This window comes from Desmodus rotundus, chromosome 4, assembly GCF_022682495.2.
Source record: "Desmodus rotundus isolate HL8 chromosome 4, HLdesRot8A.1, whole genome shotgun sequence".
Classification (NCBI taxonomy): Eukaryota; Metazoa; Chordata; class Mammalia; order Chiroptera; family Phyllostomidae; genus Desmodus; species Desmodus rotundus.
Window position 1 is genome coordinate 149,888,073 of NC_071390.1, and position 23,843 is coordinate 149,911,915.

The window sequence follows — 23,843 nt, forward strand, 5'->3', positions numbered from 1 at the left end:
AGCAAAGCAACCTACTGCGCGTCTGAGCAGACGTTTCCCACCAGCCCTTGCTTTTCCATGGTTTACCGCAGTACACAGAGCTCGTGTATTTGAAATCTCTGATTTCGGTGCTCTCATTAGTCAGCCGTGCACTTTTCACAAGTCACTTGGTTTCCTCATCTATGAAATGTCTTCCCAGCTTCAAAGCACTATGCTAAGCATCAAAAATTAGTCAATGGAAAGAGGATCTTCAAAAAAATGTTAAAACACTCTACTGGTAACAGAGGAGACAAAGGATGCAAAATTGTCTGTGTGATATTAAAAGGTAAAATTATACATCAGAGAAGAGCAGAATTGTCCACATTATACTAAGAGGTAAAATTGCACATTAGAGAGAACAAAAAGATCTCTCCGCAGGCTTGAAGCATGGATTTGATGCTAGGTTAGGCCTCCGTTGTTCAATCAGCAGGATGATCTGTCTCCTTCCTCGGGCTGGAAGAGAGGCCAAGCCAATACCCAACCTTCAGCAGCTCCTTCCAGCTCTTAACTCCATGGAGGTGTGTTTGAATTCGCAGACTACTTGAACTTGGGTAACAGGAGTTAGGTTGGGATAGGGTGCTATATTCCCATTATTAACAACGTAACCAATTTCCGTTATCCAGGCGTTGAAAAGAAGGTGAGTTGGATCATGTGTTAAATTCCCAAAGTCATTTGATTGGGCATGCTTCAGAACACAAAGGCCCACGCACTCCCACACATACCACATCCCGGTGAGCTATGTGAGGCAGGGAAGAGCCTGGGGCTGCAGATAATCTGCAAAGCAGGTGATTCACCGGCGGATGTTCAAGAATTCACTGTGCCAATCATATCTGAAGACTTGGACTCAACAGCAATTCATCTCTGCACACCCTTGGGCCTAGTGATTTTATTTCTAGGAATCTGTGCTAACAAAACACTACTCTGTACTAGAATGATCATGAAGTCATTTGAATAGCAAGTAACTGGAAACTATGAAAGCAGCTGTGGGAACGTGAAGGCACAGTTACAACACAGTTACATAGTGGGACACTGCGCAGCTGACAGGAAATGAGGGAGGTCTATCTACACACACTTCGCACGTAAACCTTCAAAAGGCAGCGTTGGAAATAAAAAGCACGGGGCCCCTGGTGATAATGACGTGCCATCGACTGTAACAGGTGCACCACTCTGGGGGGGCTGGTGATGGGGGGGGAGGCTGTGCATGTGCGGGGGCAGGGGTTGGGACATCTCTGTACCTCCCTCTCAACTTTTCTGTGAACCTAAAACTGCTCTAAAAAATAAAGAATCTTTAAAAAGAAAAGCATATGACAAAGAACAACCTAAAGCACAATCCTACCTAGGTAAATATGAAGCAAAAATAGCTTTATTCCACTTCCCAAATGTTATGCTTTACAAACTGAAAGCAAGACCCTGCACCAGCAAAAAGATGACCACTCGCTTTATCGCGACACCTGCTTTGTTGCGGTGGTTGGAACAGAACCCGCGACATCTCCGAGGTGTGCCTGTGCACGTACGTGATCACATGCACAGAAAGGGGGCTGGAAGGATAAGAGAACGCACACCGGATGATGCACGTCTGTCCCTGGGAAACAGGACGGGGGCAGGGAAGAAGGCATGGTGGAACACATCCTTAACTTTGCACTTGACGCACTTCTGTAACGTCTGAGTGCCGTCCAGAGGGAACGCTGCCCTGTGCTCTTTGCACAGGGTAGGAAACATCACACAGTGATACGCTGTGATGGACACAGAGAGTGGACTGGTGGTCTCCAGAAAGGAGGGGTTGGAGGGCTAAGTGAAAGAGGTGAAGGGATTAAGAAGTACAAACTGGTAGTTACAAAATAGCCATGGGAAGGTAAAGGACAGCATAGGGAATACAGGCAGCAATATTGTAATAAATACGCGGGGTATAGGATGGGTACTGGAAATATCGGGGGACACCATGTGAACACTATATGACTGTCTAGCCACTATGCTGTCCACCTGAATGCAATATAAAATAATATTGAAAGGAAACTAACTGAAGAATAAAATTTAAATTTAAAAATAACAATATGCTAAGATAACAAACAAACAAGTAAAGATGGCATCAAAGATGAGCCAAGTGCCAATTATCTTTAAGTCAAATGCTGGGTCTGAGAACTGATGAGCTGAAATACTTTTTAAGCCTTAAATTTTCTGTTGGTTTCATCAAAACCTTAATACAGAGTCCTACTGGAATGTTGCTAAGAAAAAAAATTGAACATGATTGCTTTAATTCATAGGATTAAACTAAAGACAAAAATGCTGGAACCTTAGCATAACTTTAAATTATATATATCTCATTTATTGAAATATAAAGATCTTCATTTACATGTTTAAAAACAAAAACATGGACGGGGATTTGTAATACATTTTGCATCGGTCGACCCTTACGATTGAGTTAGTTCTTCTCACACATTCACCACACCACAGTTTTGGGAACACTTACGTATTTTTCTCTTTATTATTTCTAAAATATAAATTTTGGACATTCAAAAGTGCAACAGTTAATGTGCCTGTGGGGAATATCACAGTTAAAAAAATATAAACAAAGGCAGTGATACAGCTTGTCATAAATGTTTTGGCAGTATTCTCCAAGTCTATATAGAAATACATATATACATATTGATGTATAACATCATCTTATCTTATGTCCCTCTTCACAAAAATAGGACCATTTCGTTACAGATTGGCAGACCACATTTTAAGGACATCATTGATCATTTTAAAAGTCACAAATTGTGTCTCTGAGGCCAGCTTTGATTGTCTTCATAAACACAGAAAATAGGAAGGATTGCCAAATTTTCATCTGGGGACTTTGCAGGAGGCCATACAGGAACCAAATCTATGATACGCTGAAAACACTTTTTAAAAAATGCAATTACACACCAGCTCAGGTGGGACCTTCATTAGGACTGGAACCGTCATTAGGACTGGAACCTGCTGGTCTGAGAATCTTCATCCAGCCCGACTATGTCACACGAGACTCAAAGGAACATCAAAATGCAAAGTACCAAAAAACGAGGGCTGTACAAGGGAGAATGAGTGATACACAGAATGCTTGAGCTGTGATTCTAGAAACACAAACGTATTTCAAGTCTAATTGGCTCAACAGAACCTAGTCAGGTGTTTTTGTTTTTTTTTTTTTTCAATTGGCCAATCTGGCTCAGTCTTCATACTATGAAAAAGGTGAATAAGAAACTTGGAGCTTGCATTGAGATTACACCAGTAGGTAGTCAAGTACCTTGTTATTGCTTTTATGTCTTCCAAAGCATCACCTGCCAGGAGCACACACAGTGATTGCAGTAATCACAGCCCATGTTTCATTCATACGGTGTCAGCAATTAAGCAGTATCGCAGAGCATGCCAACGAACCCACACCCGCCTCTTTGACAGTTTCGGTGGGTGTGACAGCTTGTCCTCCCATTTAACCCCAAAATACCAGTAAAACTTTTTGATTGTATTTCCACCAAAATATTGACCTGGTTCTAGAGATTTGGCACACTGAATTGCATCATTTTGTACATGCACTTTGGAGACCCGGGGGAAGAGGGTCCGTTCCCCCATGCAGTGGGAAGCAGGGTCTTTACTTTCGTCTGAGGCTGAGCATGTAGGTCTTCTAACACCGAAAAGTTAAAGTAAGGATACCAATTGCTAGATATGCGGTGTTAAATGGCACTGACCCGAAGCCAAAGATTTAAATAGTAGGCTTCCCACGTGGTTGATTTCTGGCCCAGTTCCTAATTTAAAAAGATTTTTTTTCCCATGGCAGTTTCCTATAACCTAAGCCAGCATTTCCCAAACCAGCTAATCACAAGAGCAGGGGCATTTATAAAAATACTGGGATGGGAACTTAGCATCTGGGGGTCCTGGTTGCCAGTTCCATTTGGGAACCAAAGATCCAAACAGAGGCACACGCAGCCTTCAGTGAGCAATGCCTTTATGGTCTCAGAGTTTCAGACTATTTCTCCTTGGGGTAAGAGATGAAGAAAGGGGGCTCACGTTCAGGACATTCTTCTGACTCTTTTAGGGTTCATAGAATTTTAAAAATACGTATGTTGGGATCCAAAGTTACCACTAGGCATGAAAAGACCTCTGCCAATGGCATCTTTCTGCTGATGATTACATTTTCCGCTGGTAATAACATGAGAAGTCATGTTAGCCATAGGCTTATGCCTTCATATTGAGAACATGAAGGATTCAGGGGTTTTGCTTGTTTGTTTCGAAACCCATTCCTTCTGAGGGCAGTTCACTGTTTTTAGTACAACAATCCAGGAACCTACTCAGTACACAGTTAAAAACTCTGACTTCCTGGAAGATACCGCTTTTACTTTCTTCTCTAACTTCAACTAAATTTAATCCACTAAAGCTATTACCATACTTTATAGAGAAACAGATGTTATTTGATATAAATGTCAAAAACTGTCAAACGTGTCACCTACTTAGTAAGGATGTTTTAAAAATTGTGCTTTCTCTGTAGGGAAAACGTGTTACATATTACACATTTAGCATTACCGATAACAGTAGTATTATTATAAACATAGATTACAATAGAAAAATGAGTTGTCGGGCTTCTAAATGACCCAAATCTATTAAACAAGGTTGGTTAATCATTAGCCTTTATCTCTTTAACACTAAACAAAAAAGTAAAATGATGTAGTACCAGTACCTTTTAAGGTTCAAAAGTGGTTTTGCATGTACTTCGTAAGAAAGTTCAACAGCAGCTGACACCAGGTTTCAAGCGGGAAGTACACGGATGGGTTGAGTGGTCGGTCTCTTCAGAGGTCCAGAGAAGATAGTTAATACAAATCTAAACACATCCTTGGTTAGAGTTATTTACATAATTACAATGCTGGAGTTTTGTTGCAACAAAAATTGTGTATGTTGGAATCGCACCAATGCCTTGAAGCACAAAGTTCATCTTCCGTGCTCCTCTACTTCCTTGTCCATCTACCTCCACGCTTCACACGCTGAGATGCTACTGAAGCATTGCAAGAGGCAACGCTGAAAAAGTTCACTTCAAAATATCCCATTCACTCATCCGGAGAAGGTTCCCTGATGCCCTTGGCCAGGAACTTCTCATTACACATCATCCAAGTCCTCCTCTCAAACTTTGCATTGCAATAAAGTGGTTTTTTCTTAAAAGGATCCACAGTGGCTCCAGGAGTGGAAGGTACCCCTCAGACCCACCAGTTAAAGGAAGCTGTCCTCCACCAGGTCTGAGGAGTCTATGCCAATGTCATCCATCATGTCGATGTCCTCAATGGTCTCATCCTCTCTCTTGATGAACGTAGAGCTGCTGGAACCTGTCTCAATGGCACTCTCTTCAGAGGTCTGTGAGCTGGAGAGGGAAAGACAAGAAAGGTTACAGCCAAGTACGGACTGACCTGACCGTAGTGGTGTCTCTAGGGAGGTCCCTCAAAGGTAAAGGACCTCTTCCTGCAAGATCCTTTGCATTCAAAAGTGGACGACCCAGTTGGGCAAGATTCTACCACCAAGCCGGATGGCTACTCATTGCCCACCACACTGCAGTGGGCCACAGGGAAAACCAAGGTCCACAGGGCATCGCCACACTTCCACGTTCCTTCTCTTCTGCGAAATCTTTCATCAGAGTTGCTAACAAGCTAAGACAATTAACTACTTTTCCGACTCAATTGTAGAGCAAGAGAAAACAAGCAATGTCTGATCAAAAGCATGGGGAAGGAAAAGCAGAGGGATTGTGAAATCGGGGGCAAACTGCAGCCAGCCCGGTCACGTGCTCTGCCTGAAACTTCCTGAATGTCTAAGCTGTGTTCTCAGGATGTCACCTGCTGCCCAGGAAGGCCCTCCTTCCCCTCCTCTTCATACTCAATTCCCCTGAGCCTTGAAGGCCCACGTGAAAGCCCTTAGTAGAGCCATGGCTTAGAGGGAATGTTCTGGAGTCAGAAAGCCTTAGGTCTGGAATGGTTTAATACTCTAACTGTGGGACTTCACACCATTCACATAACCCCCTTGTCCCCTTGCCTATAAGATAGGATGACGATAGTGCCAATGATACTTCTGCTTGTCCAGGTGACTAAATGAGGCAATAACCATAAAGCACTGAGCACAGTGCCTAGAACAGTAACAGGTGCTCAATAAATGTTCACTGTTATTATTGTTAGTGTAGGGCCTGGATATCAGATATCAGGAAATTGTTCATTTCTTATGTGTGACCATGCTATTGTGGTTATATAGGATAGTATCTTTATTCTTAAGGAATGTGTGCCAGAGTTTCAAATGATTTAGTTTCAAAGGATTTTGCAAGGAAAAAAAAAGTATGAGTATGTATGCATGTGAAAGACACGATAGCTATTATGCACACACAGTTACATAAAACCAAAGGTGGCAAAATGTTAACTACTGCTCAGTCTAAGTGGGACATGTATTCTCTCAATTTTTCTGGGCATTTAAAAGTTTTCACAAAAAACTTTCAGAAAATAATCTTCCCTAAAATCTCCAGCCTGTCATGATTCCCTGTCTGTCCTTCCTTGTCTGAACTCACTGTTTTATGGCTATCCTGCCTTGTGTTGCTAAACTTTTATGTGTATCTTTTGGCTTCAAGCAGATCATCAGCTGCCAGGCAGGAAGGGTTTGTCCTCCTCACTGTGAGGCCGCAGCACTGTGCTGGATAAACAGCATAGAAACCACACTATTGGCCGGCCGGCCGGAAGGAGGCTCTTATACACATCCGACAAGGGCTCTCAATCCTTTCATTCAGCTGTTTCCTGCCTGTCGGCCCAGCCTGACTCCTCAGTCTCCCTCCCCTCCTCTCCATATCACTTGCAAGCCGAGAACTGAGCCTGGCCCAGTGGGAGCCTGTGGGGAACAGTCTGCTGCCATCTATCCTAAACCCCCGTGGCCTGGACAGCTCTTAAAACCTATGGGGCTACTGGACTGAGGCTTCCTTTCACAACCCCACAGATTGAGCCCTTCCCTACGATGAGCTTTTGCCTTGGTTACTAGTTTGTACTCCACCTCACACCCCACTGACAGCCTAGTGCTAGAGCCTCACTGGGAACCCCAGCCCACCTGGCTGGTCTTGATGACCATCTAGTTCTGACATCCCCTCTCCCCTGATAGGCCATGCTCTGTTCCTGGGGCCTTGGCCAATGGCTAGAGGCCGGAGTCAACCCTTGGATATTAATCCCAACTCAGCTGGGACCTGCATTTATGACACTACCTTGGATGCTGTGATTTGGACTGCTGGCCCCCTCCTAGGGGGCAAGTTGGACAGCTGAGTCCTGCAGTAGAGTTAATCCCCCTGAAACTGGCTGTTAGGGGCCTGGCACATGCTTCTCGCTGATAGCCCGTCTCACAGACAGAAGGCAGGTGTGTGGGCACTGAAGCTGACTCCCATAGAAACTCAGCCGAGATCACCCTGGCTGCTCCTCAGGCCGCAGAGTGGAACCCAGAGCTGAAGGCTAGGATCTCTCCTATTCCTAAGACACAGTGCCCACCTCATAGCCCAAGGCTGGCTCCTGATAGGCTCCGACCTAGAACCCTGGGCTCTCCACGGCAAGCCCTTGTCCTCCACCTGCCCACACCCTGCCCAGGGCCCAGCATCCTGAGCCTGACATTGGGTTCCTCAGAGCCACTCCTGCCTGCCACACCCAGAGCATCCCAGTTCAGGGATGCTCCTTCTCTTCTGTGGGCTAACTCGTGCCCCTCCCCAAAATTCATATGCTGAATTTGAAATCTTAGTATGATTATACCTGGAGATAGAACCTTTAAAAGAGGCAATTAAGGCTAAGTGAGGTCATAAAAGTGAGGCCTTAATCCAACGGGACTAGTGTTCTTGTAAGAAGAGGATGAGACGCCACAAGCACCTGAACACAGAAGAAGGCCAGGTGAGGACCCAAGAAGGAGGCCATCTGCAAGCCAAGGTGAGAGGCCTCAGGAGAAACCAAACCTGCCAACACTTTGATCTTAAACTTCCAGCCTCCAGAACTGTGAGACAATAAATTTCTGATGCTGAAGCCTCCTGAAACTGTGTCCTGTGTTATGGCAACCTGAGCTGGCTAAGACGTGCACCAAGCTCAGCCCACTGTCACAGTCTCACCCGACCTCGTGTAGTCATCTGGGACTCCGTTTGTGCAATTCAAAGATCAAATGTGTCACCCTAGTAGAAGTTCTACTTACCCAACACAACAACTACTTAATGACTAGAATCGTTCTCTCTATTGAGTATGTGTCAAATTCTGCAGTCTAGCCTCCTGTACCCCTAAAAAATTCTGGGGATACCTTCCTTATGCTATTTACCCCAATGTGACTTTGTAACTTTATTTAGATGCAGCATCCTTTCCACAACTGAAACATTCTTCAGAGCCCCAAACACAAAGCACCGTAACCAGGTAGATGACAGACCTGCGGGATGTGCCGAGACCCACTGCTGAGCCGCCCCTGCCCCGGTGAAGTTCTACCACAGAGCCCCACAACTCGGACAAACGCTACTTGCTAAAGGAAGATAGACACATTTTTAAAATTGTCCTGAGCTAAGGATAATTAGGAAGGTAAGTCAGACAGACTACTTTGCCCATCTCCAAATCTCATATAAACCACACATTCCCAAACAAAAACAAAAACCATTCTTTTAAAATCACCGGGTACATGCAGGCAAACAAGGGCTGTCTAGACCTTATACTTCAGTTGACTGAGAGAGGTCACAATCATAAGCCTCCAAAATAATAATGCCTGTGCTTCTGACTAAATAATTGTACATAATCAACTGAATGAGGAAGAAGGGACAACAATGGCATGAAGGAAGAGGGGGGAAGGAGACTCACAGCAACTTGGACCTTGAACCAGGGGCCACTGTCACCTTCTCCTGGCTCCGTTCGAGGGCTCGGCAAACAGAGCGAGGAATTGGGGCATTCCCTCTGGACAGCGTCAGCCAACAGTTCTAGTCCTGGTTGTGCGTGTGCAGCTCTTGGTAATAAATTAATGGGCCTAGGTAATGATCACCAATGGCTGCTAACATCACAAAAAGACAACAGGACAGTAGAAACCTCCTGACAGAAGGACATAGCACCATCTTTGAGGCATGCTTGCCTCACAATCTAACCTGAGTTAGATCAAGCCTCAAGACAAAATAGCTGTTTGCAACAAAAATGAGAGACAAGAGCACAAGGTAAAACACACTGCAGGATGCAACCAGCAGAATTGTAAGTGTGAGAACTCTACAGGCAAATGCTCTGATTCTTTACAAATAACATACAAGGGGGCAAAAAGAGGCAGGACAAACTTACAGAGACATATCAACTAAATGCTCTGTGTGACTCTTACTTGGGTTTTGAACAGAACAAACCAAATGTAACATAATATTTGTCAGAGGAAAAAGAAATTGGAAAACTAACTACTAGATAGTAATTTATTGTCAATTTAGGGGATGAGCTAATGGTATTATAGTTATTTTTAATAGCTCTAGTTATTTTTAAAAACAGAGCCTTTATCACTTAGAGGTGCATACTAGAATATTTATGGCTGAAATGATACGATGGCTCAGATGTGCCTCAGAATAACCCAGAGTGGGCAGAGGAGGATGGGTCAACACAGTATGCATGCAGACTGGCCGTGAGGTTGTACCCATTGCAGGTGAGTGAGGGCTACCTGAGATACAGTATATTCACTACACTGTTTCAACTGTGCATGTTAGAACTCTTTCATAATACAAAGTTAAAAAGAAAAAAACAAATCAGCTAGGCCATGCTTGGGCCCATGCCCAGAGATTCTAAGTTTTTGTTCTGGGTGAGGCTTGTATATCAGTATTTTTTAAAATTCCCCAGGTAATTCCAACTTGCAGCTAGGGTTACAAACCACTATGTAGAGTTGAACAGCCCAGTCTAGCCCCTCTCTCACCTTTCAGGACGACGAGATACGAAAACAGCAGGAGAGGCTTATAGTACCTCAATAATCTTAGGTACTGTGTCAGTTTGATCAAATTACCTGAAGACTTAGGTCAAAGATTCTCCACCAAGGAAGTACATCCTTCCCTCCCCTACACCTCCCCCAGCCCCAGGGGGCGCATATTAAGATCACCTGGGAAGCATTTTCAACACTAACCAGACCCCTTGGGGATTCTACCCAGTTCTCCCCTAAAACAGATTTACCACCAGAGCCTGATCATCTGGGCAACAGGCAACGGCTCCCCTCTCTCCGTCAGGAGTGCTGCGGGGGCAGGAGCAGGGGAGCTCTGCTGGAAGCAGAGGCCATGCCCACATCTACCTGTGTCTGTTCCTCTTGCCCAGGTCTTCCTCCTCAGGAACAGGATCGATGTCAGGCAGAGGGATGATGTAGCCACTGTCAGCACTCAGCCTCTGCTCGTCCAGGCCACCCTCCCAGTCCTTCAGTTTGTCTTCCTCATTTTTGTAGGTGACGCCAATGTAAGCGTTGTCAGCATCCACTCGCATGCGTGCCACAGCGGGATGGTCGCTCTTCAGGAAATCCAGGTGAATCTTCTCATAACTCTGCAGACATTCAGTTCCCACAGTTAATCATACACACACACACACATACATATATATGCACACACTTTTTAACTGTTTTCAAATTACCTCACAGATGTGGGATTTATACCACCGAAGGAGAGTCAGAGTCAGATGTCATGTCCCAGGGATGTGGGACATGAAGAAAGAGCTACCACTTCCAATGACCACATCCACATTACAACTACATTATTAACCTGGAGAATCATCTGAGACAAAACAGAAGTCCTGTGACTCAGGATATAAGGAAGCAGCCATGTAGGAGGGGCAGAGATGCAAAACAGGCTGCCCCCATTCCCACGTGTGGTAGTTAAAAATCAGAAGGTATATCTCAGCAGCAGAGGTGCCCCTGGCATGCAACTAAAAGTGTTAAGGTTAAAGACAGCAAGAATCTTAAAAGCAGCAAGAGAAAGACAGTTATCTATAAGAATCTATAAGAGAACTCCCATAAGACTGTCTGCAGATTTCTCCACAAAAACTTTGCAGGCCAGAAGGAACTGGCACAAAATATTCAAAGTGATGAAAAAGCAAGGACCTACAACCAAGTCTGCTCTACCTAGAAAGGCTATCATTTGAAACACAAGGACAGATGAAATTCTCAGACAACGAGAAATTAAAAGCTCATCACCACCAAACCAGTATTACAAGAAATGTTAAAGAAATGTTTTTAAGGAAAAAAAAGAACATAAATATGAATAATAAAATGGCAGTAACTATGTACCTATCAATGACCATTTAAATGTAAATGAACTAAATGTTCCAATCAAACCATATAGGGAACCTGAATAGATAAGAAAACAAGACACCATCTGGCTGGTGTGGCTCACTGGATTGAGTGCCGGCCTGTGAACCAAAGGGTTGCAGGTTTGATTCCCAGTCAGGGCACATGCCTGGGTTGCAGGCCAGGTCCCTAGTAGGGGCATGCGAGAGGTAACCACACACTGATGTTTCTCTTCCTCTCTTTCTCCTTCCTTCCCTTCCCCTCTCTCTAAAAATAAATAAATATTTTTTAAAAAAAAGATCAAAAGTTTAATTTAAAAAGAAAAGATACAGGGACTTCTGGTCAAGATGGCAGTGTAGGCAGCCAGGGCTTGCCCATTTGCACAACCACATAAAATTTAAAACTAAAATATAGAACAACCATCACTTAGAACCATCAGAAATCGAGTTGAATGGAAGTCTGACAACTATAGAATTAAAGAAACTACATCCATCCAGACTGGTAGGAAGGACGCAGACATGGAATGTGCTGGTCCCTCACCCACATGTGGTAAATAAATATTCAGTGGAGATATCTCAGGAGTGAGGAGTCCCAGTCTCATAACAGGTCCCCCAAGCCCAAGGTTTCAGTGCCAGGAAGGTAAGTCCCCACAACTTCTGGCTGCAAAAACCAGTGGGGATTGAGTTGGTGGAAGAACCTTCTGGAGCCCCAAGCAGTTCCTCTTAAAGAACCCACACATGGGCTCACCTACTCAGACTACCTCTGAGTTCCAGCACGGGGGTGGCAGGTTGAAAGGCACCAGGGTCATACAAGGAAAAACTGAAGTGTCTGGCATCAAGGTGAACAGAGGCCATTGTCCCTTTCCTAAGCCCTCCCCCCACAGAGCCATCAAGCTGATGCCATATCTGAGACTCCATCAACCTGGCTAACACTGTTTGGCCTGCCTTGGAGATCCCCAGAGGCTCCACCCCAACCAACTTACAGGCCAAGCCATGCTGCTTTTCCATATGAATGGCTCTCTCAAACAAGCAACAGCTGGCCTCAGTGAGCCCCAGGCCCAGCACTAGCAGCAGCCAGCCTAGGTTCACAGCTTGGCTTCACCTGAAAATCTCCAAGCCCAGCACAGGTTGCAGCCATCTCAGATTGCTTAATAGCTCAGACAGTATGGCCCCAGGCAAAACAAAGGTGGAGGTTGACCTTGGCCTGCACCACCTGGGAAACCAGGGCCAGCACACCCTGTGAACAGTTACAGACCATGTCAGAGCACCACCACCCTGCCCCTGCACAGCTGATCTTCCACAGAGGGCAGAGGTTGATGGTAAGTGGTCACAGCCAATCCTTGCAGCTAACTGGTCTGGGTAAATCCCTCCCACTGATCTGCCAACAGCAACCAAGGCTGAATACAAGAGGAGGGTATACTTAGCCCACACAAATGGCACACCCTGAGTAGCCAGCTTGGGTGATAGGGGAGGCTGTGCCACCGGACCCTACAGGAAACCTACCACATTAGGCCACACTACCAGACAGAGAGTCAGAGCAGCTCTACCTAATACATAGAAAAAAATACAGGGAGGCTGCCAAAATGAGGAGACAGAAAAACATGGCCCAAATGAAAGAACAACTCAAAACTCTAGAAAAAGAACAAACAAATGGAGATAAGCAATCTATCAGACACAGAGTTCAAAACACTGGTTATTAGGATGCTAAAGGAACTTAGTGAGGACCTCAACAGCACAAAAGAGATCCAGTCAGAATCAAAGCAAACACTAACTGAAATAAAGAACGATTTACAAGGAAACAACAGAGTGGAGGAAGCCGAGAATCAAATAAATGATTTGGAATATAAGGAAGCAAAAGAACAACAAGAAGAAAAAGAATGCAAAAAACAAGGATCATGTGAGCAGCCTCTGGGACAACTTCAAGCGTTCCAACATTCGCATCATAGGGGTGTCAGAAAGAGAAAAGAAAGAGCAAGAAATTGGAAATCTATTTGAAAAATTAATGAAAGAAAACTTCCCTAATTTGATGAAGGAAACAAACATCCAGGTCCAGGAAGCACAGAGAGTCCTAAACAAGATGGATACAAGGAGGCCCACGCCAAGACACATCATAATTAAAATGCCAAAAGTTAAAGATAAAGAGAGAATCTCAAAAGCAGCAAAAGAAGTTAGTTACTCATGGGGGAGTTACCATAAGTCTGTCAGCTGATTTCTCTAAAGAAACTCTGCAGGCTAGAAGGGATTGGCAAGAAAGATTCAAAGTCATGAAAAGCAGGGACCTACCAGTCAAGATTGCTCTACCCAGCAAAGTTATCATTTAGAATCAAAGGGCAGATAAAGAGCTTCCCAGACAAGAAAAAACTGAAGGAGTTCATCATCACCAAACCACTATTATATGAAATGTTAAAGGGATTTATTTAAGAGAAAGAAGATAAAACTGTGAACAATAAAATGACAAAAATATGTATCTATCAACAATTGAATCTAAAAAACAAACTAAGCAAACAACAAGAACAGAGACAGAATCATGGATGTGGAGAGTTTTTTGATGGCTGCCAGATTGGGAGTAAGGAGTTGGGGAATGGGTAAAGAGGTAAGGAGATTAAGAAGTACAAATAGGTAGTTACAGAATAGCCATGGGGATGTAAAGTACAGTATAGGAAATGGAGAAGCTGAGGGACTTATACACACGACCCGGGGGCATGAACAATGGTGGGGGGTTGCCTGAGGGAGTGGGGGGTGCTAGGTAGTGGGGGATCATGGGGGGGAAATCAGGACAACTGTAATAGCATAATCAATAAAATATAATTTTTAAAAGATAACAAGATACACACATATGCTGTCTATAAGAGGCCCATTGCAGATCAGAAGACACGCAAACTTAAAGTAAAGGAAATGGGTATTTCATGCAAATGGAAATCAAAAAAACCCCAAAACATTGGGGTAGCAGTACTTAATATCAGACCAAAGAGATTTTAAAACAAAAGCTATAATAAAAGACAAAGGAGGGCATCGATAATATAAAGATCAATTCAACAAGAGGATATAAACTTTGTAAATATTTATGTACTTAATAGAGAAGTAAATATATAAAGCAAATATTGATGGACATAAAAAGAGAGATTGACAGTAGGGGACTTTAACACCCCATTGCCATCAATGGATAGATCTTCCAGACAGAAAATGAAGGAAACAGTGGCCTGAAATAACACATTAGACCAGATGGATTTAATTGATACTTTTAGTGCAAAGCAACAGAATATACATACATTCTTTTCAAGTGCACATAGAACCAGACTTATTTTCACTAGCCCAAATATGGGAGCATCCCAAGAGCCCATCAACAGACAATTGGATAAACATGTGGTACATATATACCACGTGATAGTACTCAGCCATAAAAAAAAAGAAGAAATCTTTCTATTTGCAACAACATGAATGAACCTAGAGAGTATTGTACTCAGTAAAATAAGTCAGACAGACAAATACCATATGATTCAGGGGTGTCCAACCTTTTGGCATCTCTGGGCCACACTGGAAGAACAGTTGTCTTGGGCAATATGTTAAATACACCGCAACACATAATCACACAAAAAAATCTCATGTTTTAAGTAAATTTACAATTTTGTGTTGTGCCACATTCATAGCCATCCTCAGCTGCATGTGGCCACAGGCTGGACAATCCTGAATATATGAAATCTATAGAACAAAATATTGTAAATGAACAACAGACTCACAGATACAGAGAACAAACTGATGGTTGCCCGAGTCGGGGGGGGGGGGGGGGGGGGGGCGGGGCAGGTGGAGGGTGAAAAAAGGAAGGGGATTAAGAAGCACAAATTGGTGGTCACCGAGTCAGCACAGGGATGTAAGTACAGCGGAGGGAAACGAGTCACTAATATTATAATAAATAACGATGTATGGTGCCGTGGGAACCACACTTATGTGTGGGATCATTTCATAAATTATGCAAGTGTCTAACCATGATGCAGTATGCCTGAAACTAATACAAAATCATGTTCGTTTTATACATATATGTATCATATACAAATTGTCAACTGTAATTGAAAAAAAATTTTTAAACGGGAAAAAAAGGCCACCAATGGCAGAAATCTTCTGCTGGCAGGCCTTACAAGCCACTTCTCTGAGTCAGTAGCTATGCCTGTGTCCCTCCCCACAAAGACCCCTGCCTGCTCTGGGACTAGCAGGGACCCAGCTGGCCTCATCGCAGGAGTCTCTCCCAGGCTTGAATGGGTCCTGGTAAGAGGTGACGAGGACTTCCATAAGGAGTGCCATACCTGACGCCTGCCTGATTCCAAAACATTGAAGGAATTTAACTCATAACTGACAACCTTTGATCTAAAGAGACCGTACTTTCAACACTAATTCCAGTGTCTTTCCATGAAACGTGTTTACCAACCAGGGTGTCTTTGACTGACATACAGTGAATTTCCTTCTGCTTCCCCACTGCCTCACTTAGGGGACTTGTCATGGGCAGCGAAATAACCAACAGACAAAAGTATTTCACTTCCAGTTCAGCGTGCAGCCTCCGAACACTGCTCCTCCTCGAGAAGAAGGAAGAGAAGCAAAAAGTGTGAAAAGTCTACACGGTGACTCTAATTTGAATCTAGGAAATTGATTTTATTATACAAGTGTGTCTGGGTTTCCTTCTCAGCATCTCGGCAGAAAGTTTTTTCATTCGTTAACATATCCTGCTTTGTTCCATGAAATTACATTTGTTCCTTTGAACAATGTTTCCTATTCCACAAAAACCCAGCTGGAGCCACAGATAACAGCTGAGGTTGCTCCTTCCAGTCAGCTGGCAAAAGCCAATTTTGCATGGATTTAAGTGCATTCGAATTAGCGACGTAACGGCTGTGGATGCCCTGAGACTTCTAACCGCACAGTAGCTTCAGACACTCAAACATCTGGAGAATAAAGTGCTTACAGGTGTTGCACCCTGAAGATGAAAGAGGAGCCCTGCGGGAAGAGGGTTTTCATTCGCCACTGCCAGCAGGGCCCTGGGGAGCCCTCCTCGAAACACCAGCCGCTGGACCACACCGTCTTTTTCCTCCTTTGAAGACGTTCCCTTAAAACAGCAGCGAGCAGTGCTGCTCGCTCGCGTAGCCGCCAGCTATCGTCTCCCTGGGCTCATTCCTTTCCACCCATCTTCAGAGGCCCAGACAAACCTTTCATTCTTTAAATATTTTTTAATTTTTTAATTACAGTTGACATACACTATGACATATTTTATGTCATAATATATGTCATATATATAATGACATATAGTTGACATATTAGTTTCAGATGTACAACATAGTGATTAGACATTTATATAATTTATAAAGTGATCATCGGATACATCTAGGACCCATCTGACACCATACATCGTTATTACAATATTACCAATTACATTCCCTATGCTGCACCTTACACCCCTGTGACTGTTTTTATATTTGTCAATTTGCACATCTTAATCCCTTTGCTTTGGTACCCAGCCCCCCAAACCCCGTCCCATTCAGCAAACATCAAAATGTTCTCTGTATCTATGAGTTTGCTGCTGTTTTGTTTATTTTAGACTCCACATGCAAGTGAAATCATATGGTATTTGTCTTTCTCTGCCTTATTTGTTTCATTTAACATAATACACTCTAGGTCCATCCATGTTGTCCCACAGACGAACCTTTTTATATTGTCCAGGCAACAGGTTCTCCACAATCTCTCTCAGGTGGTAAAAGGACGGTCTCTTCTCGGGCTCACTGTTCCAGCACTTGACCATGATCTCGTAGCTGGAGGAGCACAGAACTCAGAGTGAGACTTGGGAGGAGTGGAAGCTACCACCCCACAGCCCCTATGGCCCCCACCTCCCCCACAGACCCACTGGGCAGGAACACAGGGCCCACGGGATGGGGAGAGGCTCACATTTCCCTGGTGGCGTGGTCAGGCTTGGCCATCCGGTACCCACTCTTGATCTTATTGTAGAAAGTAGAATCCACCATCATGCCAGGGTAGGGTGTGCCCCCTTAAAGCCAAGGAAGAAAGCAACCCGACTTAACAAATGCCTGGTACATTTTTGAAACACTTGGGGTGATACAGCACATTTAGAAAACACTAGGGGATACCCACCATGAAGTACTGGTTCTTTCAGGGAAAGGAAGAAGTGTTACCTCCCCACCCAAACCTTAATTCTTAGCAGGACTTCTAGGTTGGTCAAGTCCAAACCCCCTGGGCAAAAATTCTACATCTCTAAAAAAGGCTCAAAAGTATTTTTCAATGTTTCTGACAACTGGATCTATATACATACAAAGCAAAATGGAAAACCAAAAGAAATTTTGAGTCACTGAGGTCACAAAAAGTCATTTTCACCAGAAATTAAAGCAAAAGTCAGAGTTGGAGCTGGAAATACTGAGATAATTCTTTGCTTTTAATGAACTATGCACCCTGGGATGACCCACAGTGAGGTCCAAGGAGGGAGAACTGAGAAAAAGGACGCCAGGCAGAGAGAAGATGCCCTTCACCATGGTATCAGAGTAACAGTAAATTCATGAAACACATGTTTATGGCCAAGGCCAGGTCAAGTTTGGTTTCCTCTCTGAAGCCTTCCAAAGCAACTCCAGGGCTCCTTTTTCCTTTGTCTGCACTTTCATCAGGATTTTTAATGAGGCCCAAATAGTTTATCACTAAGTGCGTGAGTTTTATCTCCCGGGAGGAACCGTCCGGCAGTCTGGGTCGAGAATCAGCCTGCTCTTAGAGCCCTCACCGGGGAGCATGGGGCGCCTGTGTTGTTCGGCAGCTGGTGACTGACTGACTGAACAACTAGGGGGTGTTGCTCCTCCAGAATGATGACCAGGAAGGGGAGCCACACGCTTTTCCTTGCCACACTGCCTTTCACCTGAGCATCTACCACCATGAGGTGAGGAAGAGCAACTCTCCCCTGGGGAACCCACTTAACCCAACGTCTGAGGTGAAAAAGCAGCTGGTGAGTGGGTGTCTCAGGAGCACTCCCACTGGAAAAAAGTTACTCTGGTGTAGCCCATAGAAGAGGAAGGGCAAAGGCCAGGAATGAGGGCAAAGGTCAGGGGTGAGGGCACAGCTCCCCAGGACCCCCGCCTCATTCTGCACAGGCACACACCAGACATCACACGGGCACAAAGTGTGCTATAAATTGGCCGCAGTGCACTTGACTCGCACCAGGCATCTCAACCCTGATTGTCTCCTGGAGCTTGGAAAAACACAGCATTTCCCTTCCGACATTGTTCCAGAGCCACCCAAACAAGCAGAGCTGTCAGGCACATACCAAGGGAAAAGATCTCCCAGAGCAGAATGCCGTAAGACCAGACGTCGCTCAGCGTGGTGTAGAGGTTGTCGAAGATGCTCTCAGGAGCCATCCACTTCACGGGGAGGAAGGTCTGCAGGGAAGAGGGACGGATGTTAAACCCAGTGGCTGCACTGATGATCCACAGCAGCAGAAATAGGAAGAGGTTCTCTTTCCACTGGGCTAAGAATAACTCGCAGTAATATCGTTGGCCCACACGAGTGTCTTCTGTGTGCTGTTCGCTGCTGTTCACCCGGTGGGTGCTCAATAAATATTTGATGAGTGATGGATGGTCAGTGTTCCTTCTGATGTTCTTCCAAAGAATAACATCCAAAAGTATATAATCTTGAATTTTTACCCCAAAAAGTGTTGAGTCCTGACTGGACCTGTGCCCTAGTTTAAAGCGGTCCTAGGAACAAAATTAAGAACAGATCCAGGGATCTGAGAGCCAATTACATTTTGAACCAAAGAAACACTGTGAAGAGTCTGACACTAGGATCGTTGTGCAGCCTCCTTTTGTGAGGTTGTCCAGCCTTCCGTGGAAACACTAACCTGGGCAGACATGTCAAACAGCCACATCAGCATCCTTCAACCCTCTGACACTGCTGGGCACATAACAGAGATCCCCAACCTTTTTGAACAGACCTTGGCTCCACCAAAGTCCACTTTTTTTCAAGAGGCCTAAAGCTACAGGTCATGGTCGCAGAGCCCATGAAACACACAGAGCATGGGCATAGCCCAGTGTCCTTCTGCAGGTGGCCGCAGCAACCCCGTGGGCCATCTCATGGTCTGTGTGGTGGGGAGATCTGGATTTGTACCTACAGGTGGCAGGCATATCCCCAGCTACTCCATCTGCTTAGATGTCAAAGGGGTGGACAGAAAGGTTAAAGTGTAAGATAGAATGACTATCTTTAAGAAAATTGTGCTTCTAAGATATATGAGCTCAAATGGTTTTCACATTTTAGGGGTATAGATGCCATTTGAAAATTTGCTAGAAGTTAGAGATGCTCTCCTTGGAAATGCATGCATGTACACCCTTGAGCAAATTTACACATTAATAGCTAATGCTGACAGGGTGCTGTGTGTGCCAAGCCCTGTCCTAAGCATTTTACATGGATTCACTGATTTAATCCCTCACAGCAACTCAGGAGCTAGGCATCATTGTCACTTCCCTGCTACAGAGAGGGAAACTGTGGTACAGAATGGTCAAGTAACTTGCCCCAACTGCCACACCAGTTAAGTCCCGGAGCTCGGGTGCATGGCTGGGCAGTCTGCTGCGGAGCCTGTGCTTTTCACACTGACCCCGGGAGCCCATTCGTGGGTCTTGTGGACTCCATGCTGCAATGATGGGCACCCGAATGGCTGGAAACACCACCTGATTTCAGAGGTTCAAGTGAGGGAGGGTAAGCATGCCCAATGGGGGGAGGGGGAAACACTTACGCTGCCTTTCGATACATAGTTCGAATCATGCATGATGTCCCTGGCTAGGCCAAAGTCACAGATCTTTACGATTTTCCCTTGGGCCAGGAGGACGTTGCGAGCAGCCAGGTCCCGGTGGACACACTGAGAGGAAAGAGAATAAATGGCGTCAGCGTCGCTCTATCCACTGCTAGACAGCATCAATCCTGCAAGACTAGCCACGCCACAGTGGTGCGTGGAGCTGCCTGGCACACCTCGCAGAGGCTCGTCTGGCCGAAAGAGCTCACTTCCCAGGTTCTCATTCCGACTTCTCCCAAGAGCAAAAAAGTTCTGGAGAGGCGTAGACACCTGATGATGTCAGACTCCCCACTCTGCTCTGGAAAGAGGAAGAGAGGGGCAGCCATTGCTCCAGGCCTCTCCAAGAGCTACCTTCCACGCTCACCTCGCTCAGACCTGCGGCCTGAGTCTGAAGACGTCCGTTCCATGGATGCACTTACATTTTTTGAAGCCAAAAACTCCATTCCTCGGGCAACTTGGTAGGTGAAGCTCAGCAAATCCAACAAAGTAAGGCCTTCCGAGCCATCATCAGAAAGGAGGTTTTTGACTTCTGACTCTGCAGAAAAGCCAGTAAGAGTGTCAGCTGTCACACAGCAGGAGGCTCACTCCCACCCCTGTGCCACTTAGCAGGGGGCACTGCCCGTCAGCGGTGCTTGTCCAAAGAACATCTAAAGTGACTTTCTTTTATTTTTCTGGTTTTTTTTAATTTCTTCAATTACAGGTTATACCCAATGCAATATTATTTTGTATTAGTTTCAGGTGTACAGCATCCAGGGGTGTCCAACCTGCAGCCCGCGGGCTGCAGGCAGCCCAGGATGGCTGTGAATGCAGCCCAACACAAAATCGTAAATTTGCTTAAAACATTATGAGATTTTTTCATGATTACATGTCGCAATGTATTTGATGTGTGGCCCCAGACAGTCCTTCTTCTTCCACTGTGGCCCAGAGGCATGAAAAGGTTGGACACCCTTAGACAATCATGTACTTTACAAAGTGTTCTCCCAGATATTTCCAGTACCCAACTGGCACTACACATTGTATTTACATTATTGACTACATGTCCTATGCTGTACTTTACATCCCCATAAAATTATTTTTTTAATTGTATTTTTTTTTTTTTTCAGAGAGGGGAAGGGAGGGAGAAAGAGAAACATTGATGTGAGACAGAAACATCGACAGGTGCCTCTTACACACACCTCAACCGGGGACCCAGCCTGCAACCCAGGCATGTGCCCTGACTGGGAATCAAACCAGTGACCTTTTGTTTTGTGGGATGACACCCAACCAACTGTGCCACAACAGTCAGAGCCCCATAAAGTGATTTTCTTATAGCGTTTCCACACCTCACAGGTGGGTATCTAAACTACGCAAACACTAGACAAAATGCCTTGGAATTTAAGGAATGAGCTTCTCAGATAGAAGTAAACATGTGGCCCTGGCTGGCTCAGTGGTTTGCGTTCCGGCCTGAGAACCAAAGGGTCGCCGGTTGGATTCTCAGTCAGGGCACATGCCTGGGTTGTGGGCCAGGCCTCCAGCAGGGGGTGCAGAAGAGGCAGCCAATCTATCAATCTCTCGCACATAGATGTTTCTCTCCCTGTCTCCCTCCCTTTCCCCTCTCTAAAAATAAATAAATAAATAATGTTTTTAAAAGATATATATATATATATATATCCATAAAAACCAACCTAATAGATTCTCGCACATATTTTGTTGTTTGCCTCCAAAATTTCTTTTTTTAACCTTAGCACATCAGCTCAGGCACCATTAAAACATAAAAACTAAAATCTTCCATGATGAATATACATGAGGGCCTTTTGAAAAAGCATCTTCTAGGAATTGCTTCTTTTTTTTTTTTCTTTTTAAAGCCACGTTCATAGTACTTGGCTCATTTGGTGAATGAAATCAACCACCAGTCAGACCAGAGGTAGCAAGCTTAAAGATCAGTGCCAACGACTCTGCGTTTAGTTCCCTTTGTAACTTGTCCACTTTCCCGGTTAGTCCCAGCTGGAAGGGTCCCAGGGTTTTCGAGGAAGGAGGCAATCCAGGCCAACAGTTCTCAGTTCTTTTTGGAAATTTTCAGGCAAGTGAAGAGTAGCTGCAGCCATTCACATTTCTCCAGCCAGCTAGAGGCAGGCCAGGAAGCGGCGGTCTGCCTGCCAACAGGGCCTGGGCTGAGCATGAATCAGGTTCCCCTGACATCTGGAGCCAGGTCCAGCCTGGGAAGCAATGTAAACTATTTTTAACAGTACAGGAGTGGAGAGGAAGCACTGATTCCGACAGCCCTCACTGGCTCATCTTTAAAAAGGGCTTGGAAGTTTACCCATTTGGCAATGGGGAATGAATGGAACTTGGAACTGCAGCAATGGAAAATATTATTGTGTACTGAGTGAGCTTTGCAAAATGAGCACATTCTTTTTTTTTTTTTTAAATCCTCACCCGAGGATACATTGGTTTTTGTTTTTTGTTTTTAATTGATTTCAGAGAGAAAGGAAGGGAGGCAGAGAGGGAGAGAGGGAGGGATGGGGAGAGAGAGAAACATGGATGTGAGAAACATCCATCAATTGCCTCTCATATGCATCCCAGCCAGGGATCGAACCTGCAACCTAGGTATACACCCTGACCAGGGACTGAACCCACAACTGTTTGGTGTATGGTATGACACTCCAAACAACTGAGCTACCCAGCCAGGGGTACACTTTTTGTAATAGATTGTACCTTCAACATAAGAACCCTGAAAGCATTCAGAGAGCGCATTGGTAATTTTCAAAACAATTCCCATAGCAGCTTAATTTTTTTTGTCATTGACCAATGTGTGGGGCTCAGATCCAATAATGCGAGATCACAGGACAAGTGGACATTGGTCCCATCTAGTAGCCTTCTCCGCACTGCAAGCCTGTGATCAGACTGGGACCGTGGAGGACCACCCCCCAGCAGATGTGGGGTGGTCCATCTGGTATGGGCATCGGCTGGGCTCCCTAGAGTTTATAAATCAACTCAGCCCTGCGACATGCCCATCTGCTTTGAAACAGACAGCTCTCCCTTCAAACAACACCCTTGTCAGAAAATATAACCTCAAATGGTCCACTTTCCACTTTCTATCACAAATTGGATATTAGCAAAGCTAAAAGCAAGGGCCATTGAACCCAAAGATATCAGAGATTTACATAATTAAATTTTACAATATAGGATTGCCAACTTTTAATGTGGCCAAGTTAAGACATTGGGGAAAATAAAAAAACATCTATACTATCTTCCTTTAAAAAAAAAAAAAAGACATGTTATAAAAAGATCATTATATCAGAATAAACAATTATATTTGAAGTCTGAAAAATTCATTACATCAGGTCTGTCTTTATTGTTTTTCTTCTTTTCGAGGTCACTGGCACGTTGTACAGACCTGCACTTAGGGACCGTGAGGCCTGGCAGTTCTATTTACCAGGCGCGCTCCCCTCTCCTGAGAATTCTGAGTATCGCATTAAACCTCCGGAAGAGCACGACGCCCAAAGAGTCAGCACAGACACTTTTACCTAACATAGATTTCTTCTTATACGAGGCTGGGCGGTCATACAGCGATCTCTGGATGTCCGAATATTTAGAAACCTCTTTCCTTTCCAGCATGGGGACATACTGGGTGGTGTCAGCTTGCTTCATGTCCATGTAGTCACCGTTGTTCTCGAAAGATAAAACGACGTAACTGTGAGGACGGAAAAAGAAACCTCATTTAGGTGCCCCTCCAGAGTGATCCTGCAACGTTCAGTCAGTGATGGCCAGGTACCTACAGTCTGCAAGGCAGC

At 44.7% G+C, this 23,843-nt stretch overlaps 1 protein-coding gene across 4 annotated transcripts in view; it reads right to left on the reverse strand.

Annotated features, from left to right (window-relative positions):
• Positions 1–2,315: 2,315 nt before the first annotated feature.
• PDGFRA (platelet derived growth factor receptor alpha) overlaps positions 2,316–23,843 on the reverse strand; it is a 49,172-nt gene continuing 27,644 nt past the window's right edge. For all 4 annotated transcript variants that reach the window (XM_024573907.3, XM_045182992.3, XM_045182994.3 and 1 more), the window contains exons 16-23: positions 23,577–23,743; positions 20,490–20,605; positions 20,014–20,136; positions 18,556–18,667; positions 17,181–17,280; positions 16,942–17,047; positions 10,279–10,520; positions 2,316–5,377 (exon numbers count right to left, since the gene is read on the reverse strand). In XM_024573907.3, coding sequence (XP_024429675.1) covers positions 5,230–5,377; positions 10,279–10,520; positions 16,942–17,047; positions 17,181–17,280; positions 18,556–18,667; positions 20,014–20,136; positions 20,490–20,605; positions 23,577–23,743 — 1,114 coding nt within the window. In that variant the 3' untranslated portion in view covers positions 2,316–5,229. The remainder of the gene's footprint in view (positions 5,378–10,278; positions 10,521–16,941; positions 17,048–17,180; positions 17,281–18,555; positions 18,668–20,013; positions 20,137–20,489; positions 20,606–23,576; positions 23,744–23,843) is intronic.